Consider the following 18,043-nt stretch of genomic DNA (forward strand, 5'->3'; position numbering starts at 1 on the left):
AATTGTTTAGAACGGAGCAAAAAATGGCACACATAAATGATGGGACACTTACTTTTCCATCAAATATTTATCCAAAAATTTTACTTTTTAAAAGGTTTTAATATTTTGTTGGATTTCCTTTTCCTTTTAAAACATGATTTAATCTTCTTGGGATGGATTCCACTAATTTTTTTGTGATTTCTGGAGTGATTTTACCTCATTCTTCTTGAAGCACCGATTTTAATTGTTATTTTGAAGAAATGGTGTGTTTGCGAATTCTTGATTCCAATTCTTGCCAAATATTCTCTATGGGATTTAATTGTGGAGATTGTGGTGGTGTTTTTATTATTTCAGGACAGTTATACAGCAGCCAGAGTCTAACGTTCAAAGCAGTGTGCTTAGGGTCATTGTCCTGGTAGAATTTAAAATTGTTATGAAGGTTCAATTTTCGTGCTGAAGATTTCAAATTTTGATTTAAAATGTCAATATACTTCTACTGATCCATTATACTGTCAATAAAAACAAAATTACCAACTCCAGCGGACGACATACACCCCCATACCATAACTCCTCCTCCACCATGTTTCACTGTTGGCACCAAGTTCTGTTTGCAAAATTCTCCCCTGGGTTTTCTCCACACCAAGATTCTACCGTCAGAACCAAATATATTAAATTTACTCTCATCAGCAAATATAACTTCATTCCAGTAATCAGAATTCTTATTTATGTTGGATTTTGCGAAAGCCAGTCTGAGTTTTCTATTCTTTTCACTTACGAAGAATTTTTTCCTGGCTGCTCTACCGTGATATCCAGCTGATCGAATAACTTTTCTAATAGTCTCAGGATTAACAATTACTCCATATAATGCTTGTAAATCAGCAGCAATTTTAAGAGCACTCATTCTTGGATTTTTTTTAATATTTCGAACGATAATTCGCTTAATTCCATTGGATAGTTTTGATGGTCGGCCAGGTCTTCTTTTATCCTGGATCAAATGATTTTTTTTATATCGTTTAATGATATTTAAAACTGTTGAAGGACTCAAGTTAACTGTTTCAGCTGTTTTTCTAATAGATTTTCCACGTTCAATATGCAAATTAATAACTAATTTTCGAATTTCAGGTAAAGTTTCTTTTCGTTTAGCATTCGTAGCTGCACAGAGCTAAAAAACACAAAAATTCCAAAACAAACTGGAAAGAAATACTGCAGACGATTTTATAAATTATTGCCAATTGCTTTTGAGTAAAAATAAAAACCCCAAAAGATATTTTTATTGCTTACTTCAGAGGATTTCTGTTGCATAGTACTTAGTGTGCCATCACTTATATGAGCCATTTTTTTCTCCGTTCTAAACAATTGTATTTTTATTAAATTAATATTTTAATATTTTGAAAAAATGTATGTTATGTAATAATTGTTACTAAATTTAAGTATGAAACACACCCACAAAAAATTTTTACATGTTTTTTAAATTTATTTTATAACAGTTTCTTTTTGTAAAGCACAAGTGTCCCATCACTTTTTTGAGACACTGTAAATAAAAAAATAATTAATAATATTACATGTAAGTGAAGAATTTTTCTGAAGATTTCGTGGTTTAAAACCAATGTACGTATGCATACATAATTTCTTAACAACTTAGTTTGAATTGTATATATATATATTCTACACTTTTATAACCGTAATGTATAATTTAATTTCATGAATGCCTGATACATTCTGAATAAAATATATACTTTTTGTATTATTTAATCTCACATTTTCAGTAAATGATTGGGAAAAAAATGCTATTTATACCGAATTAACAATTGCTGAAAAAATCAATAACTTAATCCTAAAGGTATTTTTATTACTTGGACTAATGCAATCTACTACAGTTGTTTACATATTTAAAAACGAATTTTCTGCATTATAAATTTTTTTCTTTTCTTTCAAGGAATACAATACCATATGAAACACTGGTTTTCCGAAAAAAAAATGTTGCCACGCTAAATTAGCATGTGCACAAAAGCTGAGATTAAATAAATAAATAAGTCAGATACACTAACTGATGCTAGTCATAAAGTAAACAATTAAAACTTGATCATATGCTGATGGACAAATGCTAAGGATCGATAACAAACGGCTATTTAGCGCACAAAAAAGTAAGTGTGGTTGGATGTCAATAGAAATAAAATAATGCCAGAATACTAGGACATAACAATAAAGATAATTTATTGTGCTTTAAAATACAGAAAACTTTGAAAAGTATTCAAAGGACAAAATGGTCATTTTGTAATGAATAACGTAAAAGTAAAATAATAATAATAATAATAATAATAATAATAATAATAATAATGCAGTTACCATCTGCAGGCGTTCTAGCATCAGATGTCAGTACGGGATATGGCCATCATGGATGGCGATACAAGATTCCACATGTCATCTCATGCTTTTCACAACATTATCCAGCAGGTGTTGGGGTAATTTATCCCATTTCTCTGTCAGCGCAGGGATGAGGGTGTGTCCTTGTTTATGGGAGAGCATTGTCGACGAGCAAGACTCCTTCCTGAAGCAACCCAAACATTTTCAATGGGGTTCAAATCTGGAGCACTCGCTGGCCATATGTGGCGTTGAATATTCGCGCTCTCTAGACACTCCTGGACAGAGACTGTTCGATGACATGTTGCGTTGTCGTCCATGGAAACAAATTCATCACCGACAGCACCATAGGACATACAAACATAAGACAGCAGAACATCATTAATGTATCCGTTGGCCAGTCATAGTTGCTGTAATACTCTAGCTGGAAGCACGTAGAACGACGTACGGCCGTTGATCATGATCCCAGCTCGTACTATGGCACTACGTATATATATATGGTCACTTTACTTAACCTGTTCCGCCAAACTGAGTTAATGGCACTACAGGGTTAGGAAGTCATCCTAGTCATTGCTAGCAATCTGACGGTTAGGCCGCCTTTCTACATTTTACTTTAATCTGTAATTTCTTGGATATAATTATTTTCATTTACTTGCTTCATTATCTCTAAGATGCCCTTGTTGCAGTAATAGTCCGTGAACAGTCTATTCACAGGATATGTGATGTAGTCGGAAGGAAAGAACTGCTGTCGAAGGTGCTCTGTCAGAGGGCAGGAGAGCAGGTAATGAAGTGCGTCCGCGTCTTCCCCTCGAAAACCGCAAGAACAGTTGACGTCCCGTCTGAGGAATCGTCTGTAATACGCTGGGAATTTCCCGTGGTTGGTACAGGCTTGGAGGAAGAGTCGGTTGCATTTCAGCCTCCTGAGAGAAGGTATTGGGAAGATATTGTAAGTAAATCTTCCTGTCTCTTCTTACTGCCATCGTGATGACCATGTCTCTTGAAATGCTGTCTTGAGGAGCCTTTTTGCAACTTCTGCGGAAAGTGGAACTTCCTTGTCAATTTCTGCTTTGAGAACTGTAGTCTTAGCTAGTTCATCCGCTCGTTCGTTGCCTTTCTGCCCGGTCTTTCTGCCCAGTTGATCTTTAAAGGTATGGAAGAGGCTAACGTCAAGAAGATCTCTCTAAGTGCTGCCGTGTGCGGATGTTTTGGAGGAAAGGAATTCAGCGCATTCAGAACGCTCATGCTATCTGTGAAGAATGATGTGTGAGCTGCTGGTTGCGTACCTAACCATAGTGCTGCTTCTTTGAGTGCTAGGGACTCGGCTTGGAAGACTGAAGCAAGATTGCTTAGACGGAATTGTGCTTGATAAATTTCTTCATTGTTCGAAAAGACCGTAAACGCTGCCCCTACTCGTCCTGAAATTTTTGAACCGTCAGAAAAATCTCTCTTTGTTGTCCTGAGGGTGGCGATTTGCACCAGGAAAGAATGGGTAGATCTCCTGGGTGTAAGTCAGGGGGATCTTGGAAGCTTTCTATGCTGGCATAGGATAGATGTAAATCTGTTTTAGTGTGAAGGTCCTCTTTGTAATGTAGAAGTCGATAGATTGATCTTTCTAATTCTGCTTTTAGGTCGAGTGGGAGCGTGCCAGCTAAAACCTGAAGTGCTGCAGTTGATGTGGTGCTATACGCACTGGTGATTTTTAACAGGATTAATCGCTGTATTTGATGTAGTTTTTGACATATTCTTGCTGTGCCATTCATCCAGACTGGGCAGCCGTAGAGGATCATGCGTTCAATTGCATTAAGGTATAGATATTTTAACAGGCGCCCCTTTTGGCTTCACTTGTCTGTGATTATCCTGTTTAGTTTATTGATGATTCGATGCGTCTTATCTCGGACTTCCGTAAGATGTGATACCCACGTGAGCTTCTTATCAAGCGTGAATCCGAGGTATTTAATGGTATCCTGGCGTCGCAGTGGATGCCCTTCCCACTTTATGCGTGGTGGATTCGCGTCTATTTTTGAACCTTTTGGAAAGCTATAGGATATCGATCCCTTTCCAGTATGTTTGATGAATTTATACATTACCACTTTCAAGCCACACCAATTGTATGCAATCAAACGAGAGGCTGAACCTACTTTCGTCTGAGATTAGTACACAAGCCCATTCACCTTCCCTCCAATTGCAATGACGACATCAATGAAAAACCTACAGAACGGTAACATCTAGACAATGGAATGCATGCAACAGGATGGCGGGGGTATAGTCCTCTTTGATGCAAACGTCTGGCTGCAGTTTTTCGTGAGATTCGCCTGCCAGCTGCAGCAAGTAACTAATCTGTTACCTCAATAGCTGTGCTCCACCGGTTCCTTTCTGTCAATAGCACTATGTACACAGCGGGGGGAGGGAGGACAGTTCTATATCTCTCGTTATACTTGGCCGATTAACGAAATTCAAATTGCGTTTTTCATATCTCGAAAACGCGACTTAAGAAATATATTAGATTTATATATAGCTTTGTTCTAATATAGGTATTTTGACACAAAATTGGACTTTCTCTGAAACAACATGCCAATTTTTTTCCATATTTTGATTCTACTTCTCAAATTATGCCAAAATATTAAATTTTGTAAAATTTGGTGCGAAATTTCTGGAGAAATTCAAAAATTTATCAAGTCGTATTTTTTTCAGTTTGCGTCAAGAATAGTTTACTTGGCGAACTTCTTAATTTATGGCAACCTATTTTCCTTTCCCTTTTTACATCATGCATGACAGGGAAGAAAAAGCCTCATCATTCCTACTTTCAAGTAATTTTAACAAAGTGCTTAAACCACATTAGATGCTATTATCGATTTCAACAAATATGCCAAATTTCAAAACGTGCCAATATATAAATTTACGTACATCTGGGGAAATTTTGAATAAAAAGCTGTAATTGTTTTGCAGGTATGCTTAGAAAAAAGGTGATGGTAAAAATTTTATAGGTTATAATTCAAAATGTTTTTCAAAAAATTTATAAAAAATCTTTAAAAATACAAATTTTAAAAATAAATCATAAAAAAGAGTGAATTTTATTTGAAATGAGCCTAAATTACGAACTGTGAAAGAAAGAATATAGTCAGTGTAATAAAAAAAAGAGATATTAATAAATACATACCAAATTGAATTAACATTGAGGAGCTAAAGTTTTGAGAGCTAATGTTTTAAAAACTACTCGTGCGATTTTTACACAACTTGGTAGTTTGGCATAATTAAGTCGTAGAATCAAAATATGGAAAAAATTTGGCATGTTATTTCAGAAAAAGTCCGATTTTATGTCAAAATACCTATAATAGAACAATGCTATATATATAAGTCTAATACAAATCCGAAGTCGCGCTTTCGAGACATGAAAAACGCAGTTTGAATTTCGTCAATTGGCCCAGTGGAACGTATAGAAGAGGGATGTCAAACTCATAGATACACTTGGGCCAAACAATTAAGTAATAATTAATAATAAAGCAAAGTGCATGCACATGCATGCACCAATATATCGTACAAAACTATGATTGGAAAACTGAGACCATGAGTTCGGCCACATTCGGCTATCGGGGGATGCGTACAAGTTCTGAGTGCACGTGTCCCCAAAAAGCCGAAGGTAGCTGAACGCAAGCTACTCACACGCATTTGTAATTTAAGTAGTGTGTGTGTCAGCTCGCTGTGAGTAATCTAACAACACTGAATAAATTATCGTTAATTACTTAGCAGTAAACATTTCATTTTTTTCTTCGTCGATATGTTATTTTATTATTATATATTATTATTTGACGATATATTGGCCGGGCAGCGAGTTTGACATCCTTGGTATAGAAGAAGGTATAGAACTGTCTCCCTCCTTTTTTTTTTTTTCCCGCAGTGTACTTATCTTCTGCAGCGGTCGTGCTGTGAACATAATCTTTGACGCTTGCTACACATTCCATTGTGCTGTGACGTTTGCTACACATTCCATTGTGACACATTCCATTGTGCTGTGACGTTTGCTACACATTCCATTTGTTTGAAATGGTATCCAAAGCCTTGAAAAAACCCTGCAGCTGGCATTGAGATCCCTAGGGAACATCTGCTACCTTTCGCCCTTCTTCAGTCTTAGAAATAATACGGCCATGCATAAAATCGTTTAACTGATGTTGGGAAGACATACCGAAAATTGCAATTTTGTCAATTGATTCTTTCTCGTTAAATTTTGCTTTTGACAATGGTCAGTACGCCTTAAATTCTTTATATCTTTTATTAGCGCTATCACGTGACGAATAACTTCGCATTCCAAAATTTTCATATACTTAACACGTCTTACTGTAACCCGGACTTATGCTAATTTCCGCATTTTCTACCTTGCATTTTGTGGCTGCTATCGATGCTACTGTCATCTGTCCTTAGCAGCTGTTCACCCGTGTATAATAACAACAAAAACTAATAAACTCGTTATCGAAAAGATTTAATAGAAGCACACAATCTTAACCTAGACGAGCCAGCGGAGTAACATACAACAGTTAATTCTCGAGGCACAGAGTAAACCAGTAAGACGGGAGCAATGTTGAAGAAAAGAATTTATAATGGGATATTAATACCTCATTATAAATTCTTTGGTTAAAATCACGTGGACTGATTTACATGGTTGCTGCAATACTCATTTCTCGCTAAATGGCGACATGGTTCAACGGGAAAATTCATTTATTACCGGCACTGGCGATATACTGCCGCCGCACATTCCTTCCGCAGTCTCATATCTTTGAGGAAGACAAACAGGTCATTCAGAGCGTGCTGTTGGCAAAGCTGCTGGTGTGTTGACCCTCTGAGGACAAGCTGATGGTGTGTTGACACTCTGAGGAGAATTAACACTGTCCTAGCTAAAAAAAAGCTAGTTTAAGTCCATCGATCGTGACAATTTGTTTGCTGCCTTTAATATACACATCGAAAGTCTTTTCTCGTTTGAGCGAAAGTTTAATAGGGTCCAAGGAGCTTGAAGTGACTTCTGCATGTTATCATGCTAAAGAAACACACGAGAGCACACACTCAAGCAGGGGTGGACAAGATTCGCATCCTGCCCATGGCAGAAAGTTGGTAGAAGCCACATGCTTGAAAAATAGAATTTTAGAATTTTCTGCGAGTTACTTGGGTGATGTGTCAACCGTTGTCGGCTCAAAAAATTCACTTGGTATACGAAGACATCTTTCGTACATTAATTCAGCAGGTCCCACCTGAAGATTCTCATTGAAAACGGAACGGAGCAGAATCTTAATAGCAATGTGGGAAATATCACTAGTTTGTATTGTAGGCCTTTAAAGCTACTTTTAAAGGGCAGAAGAATTTCTCTATAAGTCCGTTCGCCTTCGGATGGTAGGGCGAAGCGGTTGATGCCTAGTAGCTGTGAAAGGGCACAAAGCAAAGCACTCTGGAATTGATGGCCTTGGTTTATTGTGATGCAGGTTGGGCAACCAAAGCGGGCAATCCACTGCTCATAAAAATGCTCGTACTACCGTCTGTGCAGTTATATCTAGTACTGGGACTACTTCTGGCCATCGTGTGTATCTATCTGTCATTCTCAAACAATAATAATTTCCTTGGGGAGGCGGGAGAAAACGAACAAGTCCAGATGTACATGATCGAACTTCTGTGGATTGGTCTGAAAACTTTCCTACTGGGGATTTTGTACCGCTGGTAATTTTTGCCTTCTCACATGGAATGCAGTTTCTAGGTTAGTTGGTGCATCTTTATTCACGGGTCAAGCAGTACCCTTTGTTTGATAAGTCAAAATAAATGGGTGTTTCATAATCTAGCAATGTGATTTTCTTAAAACTGCGAATCTCGGAATTTTTTATTAAAACTTTTTAGCCCTGAATCGGTTTCTAGAGCTTGAGCAATTTCATTATAATATCTAGTGAATATCCTTGAAAGGAATCTGCTATTACGTTTTCCGATCTCTTTATGTGATGAATGTCGGTGATGAGTTGGAAAAGGAAATCTAATTGCCTGGCCAGTTTTAGGGAACATTTGTTCTAGAGTTGCAGGAAAGTGTATGTTAGTGACTTGCAATCAGTAAATAAAAAAATTAAAAAAACTCGATTCTGAAATGCTTGGTAGCCGCATATATTGCAAATAGTTCCTTGTCATACGCGCTACAATCCCTTTCTGTTTGCGAGTTTTCGAGAGTAAAAAAGTAACAGGTTGCAATTTTTTGTCTGCTGACTCTGATAATGTTCCACCTATTTCAAAGTACGATGTATCGACTTGCAAAACTAACTCAGTATCTTTTTTAGGGATGCGCCAGTAAAACGACATTTGCAGTTAGCTTTTTGCGATCTTGAAATTCCTGTTCTGCGTTATATGACCAGTAATGTTTTTCCCTATCATTTCTTTTGCTCCTTTTAAATAAGAAGTTGAAAATCTTTGGTGCTTTGCTACTCGTATATTTGATAAAAATCGACGAAAAAATTCAAAACCCCCAAATATCCCTGCAAGTCCTTAACCTTTTCTGGTTGTCGGTAATTTAAAAAAAAGTTCGACTTTCTCAGGCGAAGGTTTGGTGCCATCCCTAGTTTGGTGTCTCCCTTTTAAAAAAGCTCTTAAATTGGCATTTATTGTTCGAAATGTTATATAGAAAATTATGTTATTTAAAAAATTACTTAGATCAGAATTTTATAATTTTTGTATCAACTATATTTATCTTTGATCACAGACGCTCTAATGTTTTCTTCTAAAAAGACTTTTCTATCTCCACGCCATTTTCTCTTTGAAGGGAGGGATGTGTAAGTAAGACATAAAATATGAAACTCAAAATTATAATTTAAATTTAGCAATAATACCGTAATTTTTTAATGTTAGTAGAGTGAAAATGACAGTTCTGGACCGGGATCTTAGGGATCAGGAGTTGAGGGAGCTCCCGAGAAGGAAGGCTCAGCCGTGGAAGGGAGGCTTATCTGAAAATGGGGACAGGGAGCCTTATCAGGAGGTGGATAGGAGTAGAGTAGTTGCTACATCACAGAAAAACGACGTGTGTTTAGGTTTTATTAATTAGGTGATTTAGGCATTGAGTAGTTATATGATAATGTGTACTTATTTATATTGAATTCTTGAAAGCATATATCAAGTAGGTGTTTTAAGTGACTGATACAGTTCATTTCCTTAAACAGATATATAATAAAATGAAGTCTTTACAGTCTTTGGAAAATAATTATTTTGTTACTTGCCTAAGGTTGAATGTCTATAATACTGTCACCTATAATGGGTTTCATACAGAAATTTTAGACCAAATCAGAAGTTTATTAAAATACAAATCATAGTGAGTACTAGTTTTAATTTAGACATTTAGTAGTTATATGATAATGTGTAAACTTGCTTATTGAGTTCTTAAAAACATATATGAAGTAGGTGTATTAAGTGACTGATACAGTTCATTTCCTTAAACACATATATAATAAAATGTTTACTTCACAGTCTTTGGAAAATAACTATTTTGTTACTTGCCTAAGGTGGAATGTCTATAATATTGCTACATATAATGGGTTTCATTCACACATTCTAAACTAAATCAGAAGTTTATTAAAATGCAAATCATATTGAATACTATGTTTTAATTTAGTGATTTAGACATTTATATCTATGTGATCACTTACTTACTTATATTGAGTTCTTAAAAACATATATCAAGTACGTGTTTTAACTGACTGATACAGTTATTTTCTTTAAACTGAAATTACTATACAATAAAATGTTTCCTTCACAGTATAACCTTTAAGATAATTATGTTCTTACTTATATTTATCCTATGACTGAATATCTACAAAACTGCTACATACAATAGGTTTGATATAGACAATAAAGACAACTTTTAAATCAAATAATTAATTTATTAAAATGCAAACAATATTCAGTATCATAAAAGACATTTGGTAAATGATATAAAATAATATCAGGTATAAAATAAAGATGACATGAAATGATTATAAAAGGACACTGAATATTGTAGCAACTACTCTACTCCCATCCACCTCCTGATAAGGCTTCCTGTCCCCATTTTCAGATAAGCCTCCCTTCCACGGCTGAGCCTTCCTTCTCGGGAGCTCCCTCAACTCCAGATCCCTAAGATCCCGGTCCAGAACTGTCATTTCCTCTACTAATGTTAATTTGTATATATCCCCTTTTCTGTTCGAAAAGTAGAAATTGTTTATATTAATTTTTCTGAATTGCGTCTTCTCAAATTAATCCGCATCATGCCATCTTACATGAGCGTAACATTGCGGACATTTTTTTCACCAATCAGATTAAAGAAACTTTTAACCATTTTCCCCGAATGCGCACTTACTTTCTTCCCTTTTTCACTTTGCTATTACTAAGATGTGCTGTTCATCTTTCCGCTGGCTCGTCCATTGTCTAAAGATATGATCCGCTGTATAAAATTGTGGAGGTACATGTCGAAACCATAATGATGTGTAATTGAGATGATGTATCTCGAGAATGTTCAGAAAAGAAATTATGTTTTGTCTATGCCACGTCTGCAAGTTTTCTTCTCCATTATGCATCTTATGTATCTACGCAGCTATCTTCTAATCGTCAAGGTATTTACAGAATTTATTACATACATATATGTGATGTACCAGCTTTAGTCGTAGCTTAAATTATCAGACAATAAGTTAAAAAAAAAAAAAAAAAAAAAAAAAAAAAAAAAAAAAAAAAAACAGGATCCATTTATTATTATTCAGGAGAAATAGCAGTTACAAAATCAGATATCAGGAGTAAATAAAAGAATTACTAATAACTTTTTGTATGAAGTTTACTGCATCGTGACATTTAAGAAAAAGCCCCCGATATTCCTTTTTAAAAATACCTTAAAACAAGCTGGCATTAGCCTTACCAATTTTTAGATAATTTGTTTTGGATAATGAAATTTTATACTTAAAGCCCAATGGGACGGTATAAAGTGGATGGCTGATTCAGATATTCTAATGTAAAAATAGTATAAATGTACAGATTATTCTCGTCACTACATTTTCTTTCCTCCAAAGATTTTGGCACTATACTTTAATACTATTGTTTTAATAGTTTTGAATTACTTAGATGGCCAAATTCTACTATTATTAACAAATCGGGCCTTTTCATTTTTCATAGTAGCTTAAAGAATGACGACTTTTATCAACAAATGACTTTTTTCCATTTTACTCTTTCTTTTGTGGCCAAAATAAGCAACCTTAGCTGAATTAGCCATTTTCACTTATGTGAAGCAGTTTTGTTCTTCTAACAACTTGACTGACGCCATTTTGAGTTCTTTCCATGTCTTTTCACGTCTCTTACACCCTCTTTAGAAAAGGGGGGTAAGAGTTCACGCCAAAACAACAATCTCAGCCCATTGGCCTATACAGATTTGCATTGTTTCACCCACATACGTCACACGACGAGAAAGAAGGTTGGTAGGACACGGAGGGGATTTGCACCCTTTTCAAATCTGTTACGCGATCCAGAGGTCGGCACTACCCAGGTCAGTTTTTTAGTTTCTTTTGTTTTATGTGTTTCTTTTATTTTTTTGGTCCTAATAAGACCCAACGGCGTTTGTTTTCTTGCAAGTTTTATTGCATATTAATTTGATTACAGTACCATAATCTTTATAAAAGTTTTTTCTTCTTTAAGCTATGCAGGACCAGCCCGTACGTTATTGTAATTTTGACTAATAGCAGACATTTTATTTTGATTTTAATTTTGCATTTACCTTTTTTAACACCTTAATGTGTTTTTCTGAGGACGCGTCGGGAAAAAGGAACAGAGAATTGAAGCTCCAAAAAAGATTTTTTCGGGACAATTCATGTTTTTTCTAAAATTTTTCTCATCAAACAAGAGCTTCAATGGTCTGTTTGGGCGAAACGCGTAATGGTACTTGGCCTAGTTCGACACTCAATCATTTTCCCCTTGAAAAGCCTGGTTGAGGGTTCGAGTGAGTTAATTTACCATTTTCCGCTTTGTAATTATTGTATTTTTGCAATTTATGTATTCATTATAATTTTTGCATTTTATGTTTTAATTATTTTTTGTTCCGTCGATTTTTTTATGTGTATTAACTTTTTACATATCACAACGGTCAGATTAGTTTTTTCGTGCATTCACATGTCTTCCAACATTGATTTTTAACAGTCTGTTTAATTTACTAATCTATCTTACTACTAAACTACCCGCGATATCTATCTTAATCCTTTCAAAATACGCAACGTCCAGCCTTACCAGTTTAATTTAGCGCAATTAGTTAAGATTAACTAAATAAATAAATAAGTCAAATTTATTAATTGATGCCAGCTATAATATTAACAATTAATACTTGATAGTTTGATAACAATGAAAATTAAAAACACATTATCGAAAAGATTTGATAGAAGGACACAATGTTAAGCAGTACAAACCAGCAGTGTAACACATTACAGCCAGTTCCCGGAGCGTAGAGTTTACCAGTAAGACGAGAGAAGTGTGAAAGGTCACGTAGAACTGTCTTACAGAGTTGCAGTAATACTCATTCCTCGCCAAACAATGAAGTAGGTCAACTGGAAAATTTCTTTATTATCGCACTAGCGATATATTGCTGCCACAGAGCCATTTCTCGTCTTATACACGGAAATAATTGATAATTATTTGATTTATAATTTGAATTTTATTTTAACAGGTTTATCATGTCCTAGAAGACGGCCTGAAATGAAAAGCTGTATCCCGCCGGTTCCTACTACCACTGCACGTCATCCCACTACCAAGACAACTACCATTGATGAGACAGAAACTACCACTGATGAGACGGAAACTACCACTCTTAGACCAACGATAAATGCTACAGAAGAAATTACGTTTGAAACGTATCTGAATCAGACAAAAATATCACCTATTCGACCAACAAAGCCATTGGACATGTCTATCTATCTCTATCGAATATTGGAAAACGCATACAGGCGTCGATTTAAAAGAGGACAACAAATACAAGATAATGATGATGATGATGATGATGAAATTTGTAACTGGAATGGTGACTGCCCTTGTCCTCTTATTTGTTGCAAGACTGGCGACGGGTGCCCTAAGCGCTGCACAGTAGGTATTCGACTGCCTCCTCCATGGGGATAAAATTAAGTGAAATCTTTAGACAAAATTGGAATTTTTTTTGCAAATGGTGATGTAACGTATCAATAAAGATGTAAACTTTTACGTAATTCCAACTTAATTATCAATTGTTCTTAACTGAGATCTTGATGCCTGCTAACTTTGAAATATGAAAAATTGTCACCCCACACGGTGAAGCAACTTCAAAGGAACTGCATAATTCAAATGATTAAGCAATTGCAACAAGGTTTAATGTAAAAATACTAAATTAAAATTTAGAGTAACAAATAAACAAATAGGGTTGGGCCTCATTTCAATAGATTTTTGTATTTTGTTTTTCTTTAAATTTTATTCGATAAAGAAAATTTTATACTTGAAATGCTTTTAAACACAGTGAAAATAAAACTAATAACTAGCGTGTGTATAATCGATTGGATAAAAGTAATATGTGCCATTTACAAGTTGAAACAAAACTAAGTGTAAAAATTAACCTATTAAACATTACTTAAGACTAAGAATGTTCTGAAAATCTCTGTAATGTATTAAAACATATCAGATCAAAAATAAACTAGAAAATCACTTTGGAAAAAGAATGAAAATTTTTTCAATTTAGATTTCGTTAAGAAAATGGAAAGCCGTTTCCATAGGTTTCTTTAAAATGTTGTCATCGAAATCTCTTCCATTCCTTTAGCATTTCCTTTTCAACTCTTAGTTATCAACTGTTCCTGATTTACATACGACAGTAATGTTTTAAATACAGACAAACTGAAAACTGGGAGATGTGATGAAAAACTGTTAAAAAATTGACAATCTTCGAATTTTACCAGGAGGGTCAGCAGCTGTAGATCTGCATTATGTCAATATCATTCGTAGATTTTCTTACACACATTCACCGTCCCCCCCCCGAATACACTACTTTCACAATTACCAATTTGTGAAAGTAGCATATTTTCTTTCGATAACTATAAGCATAAATTCATAATCCGCAGTTCTTATCACACATATTAGTGGAAATGAAAGATTTAACTAATCTTCTATCAATAGATGACAGTATAACTATTATTATTATTATTTTTTTTTTTTTTACTTACGCTAACCGCTACACATAAGGAGGTACTGTTTTCGGTCCAAAAATTGGATAGTTAGTTTTCATTAACCCCTTAATCTACAATGACGGGCATAGCCCGCGTACGATGGTCGGGCCAAACCTAACTTTCACGGGCATAGCCCACGTACGGTGATCGGGCCAAACCTAACTTTCACGGGCATAGCCCGCGTACGATGGTCAGGCCAAACCTAACTTTCACGGGCATAGCCCGCATACGGTGATCGGGCCAGAAGTGAATATTACATGGAATATTTGATACGCAATTACAGTCTGATGCAATAATTCTGGTAGACGCAAGTATTACAAAATGTTTATTTATACAAAATACAAAATTAGTAATCTGTAACGGTATGATATACTTCAAAGCATTCTGATACTACATGTAAAACAGAACTTTACACTTTTTACACTCGTATTCTATGTGGATTTTCTCGTACTTGATCTGCATACTGATTCGTTTCGGTTACAATATTGTTCCAAAATATGTCATCAAGTATTAGATTAAATATATCAAATTCTTCTCTACTTCCTCCTAATTGACATAAGGCTTCCTCTCTTATGCCAGGAGTCATCGTATAGTCCCAGATTTTTGGACTATTTCTTATTTCTTTCCAAAGCCAGGACTCTGGTAGTTGATCGTCATCGGATGTATCATCCATAATTATTCGCCTATATTTTCTTTGAAAATTACATAATTCGTCATGTTTACGATTGCCCGGATTAGCGTGTTACACAAGTCGTGCAAATGTCCCGAACGCTGCGCGACCTTGTATACAATTTCGGCCCAACATCTTCGAATCTAAATCGTAGGTTAAAGGGTTAAATAAGCACTAATTAGGGTTCCCACAACTCGTTTTTACTATTTTTAAAATGTTGCTCGTATGTGATAATTTTTTCGTCCACGATAACTCATATATGATAATTCCAAAAATTTCCATTTTCCGTGTTTAACCTTTTGATGGTCATGAACGAGCTCAGCTCGCATTCCAGTTATGCACCGCAGTGGGAGCAAACGAACACAGCTCCCATTCGAAATTTAGGACCGACAGATATTGAGCGTATTTCGAAAGAAAGAAATGCCTAATCTCACAACCACTGAAGAGTTAGGTTTTATATAAAGAGTTTGTAGAGTCATTAGGGTTTATCGATACAGCAGAAGACGTGAAAAATGTGCAGTGCCCTCGAGAATCAGACTGCAAGCTAAACCTGGACTCGTCGGAAAACATCAAACAACCCACTGTTGCGGTGTCCACAATGCATGCTCTCTACTCCAGGCTAACCGCAGGCGACAGTGAGTGGCAGTAAGTAGAACGCATCTGACAGGTCTACGAGCATATAGACCAATCTGCCCTAAGCGTCTGTACACTGTCTGCCTTGAAATTGTCGTGCCAGTGGCTGAAGAGAGCTGACGAGACAGGTCTGGGGCTCTGCTCCGCCTGTTTCTTTAGGCAGTAACTGCCAAATACCGGTCATCATTCGGCGTTGTAACTCTGGGGCGACCTGTGTTGTAACGTCTACTCACATTACCATCATCTTCGAATCGTTGTCAAAGCCTGGAGATGACACTCTGGGCAATTCCAAGTTCATCTGATACTTCTAGTTGGGTACGCCCACATTCCAGACGGCTGATAATTCTACCACGTAAAAAATCATCCAAATGCGTCCTTTGTGTCATAGCTATTCGGTTATTGCACTGAAATGCTTATAAAGCGCCTGCGAACAATTTTTCTTTTTCTGTATTCCTTATATATCGCTCTCTTACACTCTCGTCATTGTCACGTACCATCGGTGTCATCTGCTTACTTCCTGAAATTTGCATACGATTCTTGAAGATGTGTGTAGTGATTTTACGGGTGATATTTTAGAGTTCGATTTCCACGTGACTCCGAATTATCCTTAATTTATGGACATGAGTGTAGATTTGGGTTCAAATTGATAAACCGGAAGTGATATTCTACTTGAAGCTCCGAGCAGACTTTTGTAAAAAATAAATTATGACATAATCCAAAACTTATCAGTTAGGTATTCACACTGAAGAGCAACTGAATTTGGGACAGCTGATGTTAAGCAAATTTTGAGCTGTGTGCAAGCCTGGAAGTGACTTGCAAATGACGTAAGCAGCAGTTTGACAAGATAAGGAAGGCTGCTCACAGTATCCATATTAGTCAAAAGTAAAATGGATAAGAGTACGCATCTAAGCGCATCTGATCGTGGCCAAATTGTCGGGACCCGACATATAGATCAATCCATTTCGGAAGTAGTGCAGACACTTGAATTCACGTATCACTGGGTCAAGGGTATGTCGATTCCGGCAAAGCCATTCCTGTTAAGGTTAACTGCCGCGGACAACAGCGTGTGAATGACCGAGGTCGTCATCGTCTAGCCCGCATTGTAACAGCGGATAGACAGGCCACAGCGTAACAGATCATCCGGCAATTTCACGGTGGTGCAAAGCAACAACATATAAGCTATCACACTCTACACTATCACACCTATTCATCTCCTCTCAATAGGGTATAGGAGTCATCGTCCTACGAGAGCCCTCCTATTGACTGCAAAACATGGCGCAAAGATTAGCATGGACACGGGAACATTGCCAGTGTACCGTCAGAGATGTGGAAAAATGTTGTCTGGAGTGATGAGTCGAGATTCATGCCGACAGCACAGAACGTGTACGGTGTAAACCACATGACGCTATGGATTTTTCCTGGTAGCAGAAGACTCTTCAAGCTGTTAGAGGTGGTATTCTTGTCTGGGAAGTGTTCACATGGACCGAAATAGAACCCCTGTACGTGTGACATCGTCTCTCCCAGGTAAATGTTACCGGGATAACCTTGACCTGCTCCCGTATGTTCGTTTTCGACAGCTCACTACAGAGATTATCTTTCAACATGATAATGCACTATGTCATTACTCCCGAATTGCATCGGAATGGTTGGTAAACATTCCACAAAACTGCACGTCCTTTTTTGGCGATCCAAGTCATCTGACCTGAATCCGATGAGCACATCTGGGATACAACTGAGAGAGATGTTTGAGGCTCCGACTACCTTCCATCTAATCTTCGTGAACTTTTGGGAGGTTATTCAGGAGTCGTGGATACGTATCGCTATGGCTTTACATCGCTTCCAGTGTCTTGTGTAGTCCATGCCGCCATCAAGGAGAAACTTTGTGCTACGCGCTACTAGACAGCATCCCTAATTCAGTTGCTTTTCAGTATAAAATAGGCATATTATATAGAACAATATATTACACATAATAAACATTAAATGCATTTTTTGAATTATGATAATTGCAACTACAGTAAGCTTTACTACAAAGACCAGCTCTCCCTATTGTTGATGATTGTTAAGTTTAGGATTGTGTATCCATAGATCGCCAATAGATGGCGGTAGTGTTTGTTTGTAAAAAGAAACTGTGATGTCAATTATGTATATGTTCAGTTCGTCTATGGTGTTCGTGAATAAATGTAGTGTGGAAGAACGCTCCTCTGTT

General features: G+C 36.4%; 1 protein-coding gene across 1 annotated transcript in view; it reads left to right on the forward strand.

Annotated features, from left to right (window-relative positions):
- Positions 1–13,550, forward strand: part of LOC118202558 (uncharacterized) — a 51,884-nt gene extending 38,334 nt beyond the window's left edge. Inside the window, exon 2 of the mRNA XM_035374724.2 lies at positions 13,019–13,550. Coding sequence (XP_035230615.1) covers positions 13,019–13,464 — 446 coding nt within the window. The 3' untranslated portion in view covers positions 13,465–13,550. The remainder of the gene's footprint in view (positions 1–13,018) is intronic.
- Positions 13,551–18,043: the final 4,493 nt, after the last annotated feature.

The sequence above is a fragment of the Stegodyphus dumicola genome, chromosome 5 (genome assembly GCF_044657685.1).
Source record: "Stegodyphus dumicola isolate Sdum_Otavi_A_Nest chromosome 5, ASM4465768v1".
Lineage (NCBI taxonomy): Eukaryota > Metazoa > Arthropoda > Arachnida > Araneae > Eresidae > Stegodyphus > Stegodyphus dumicola.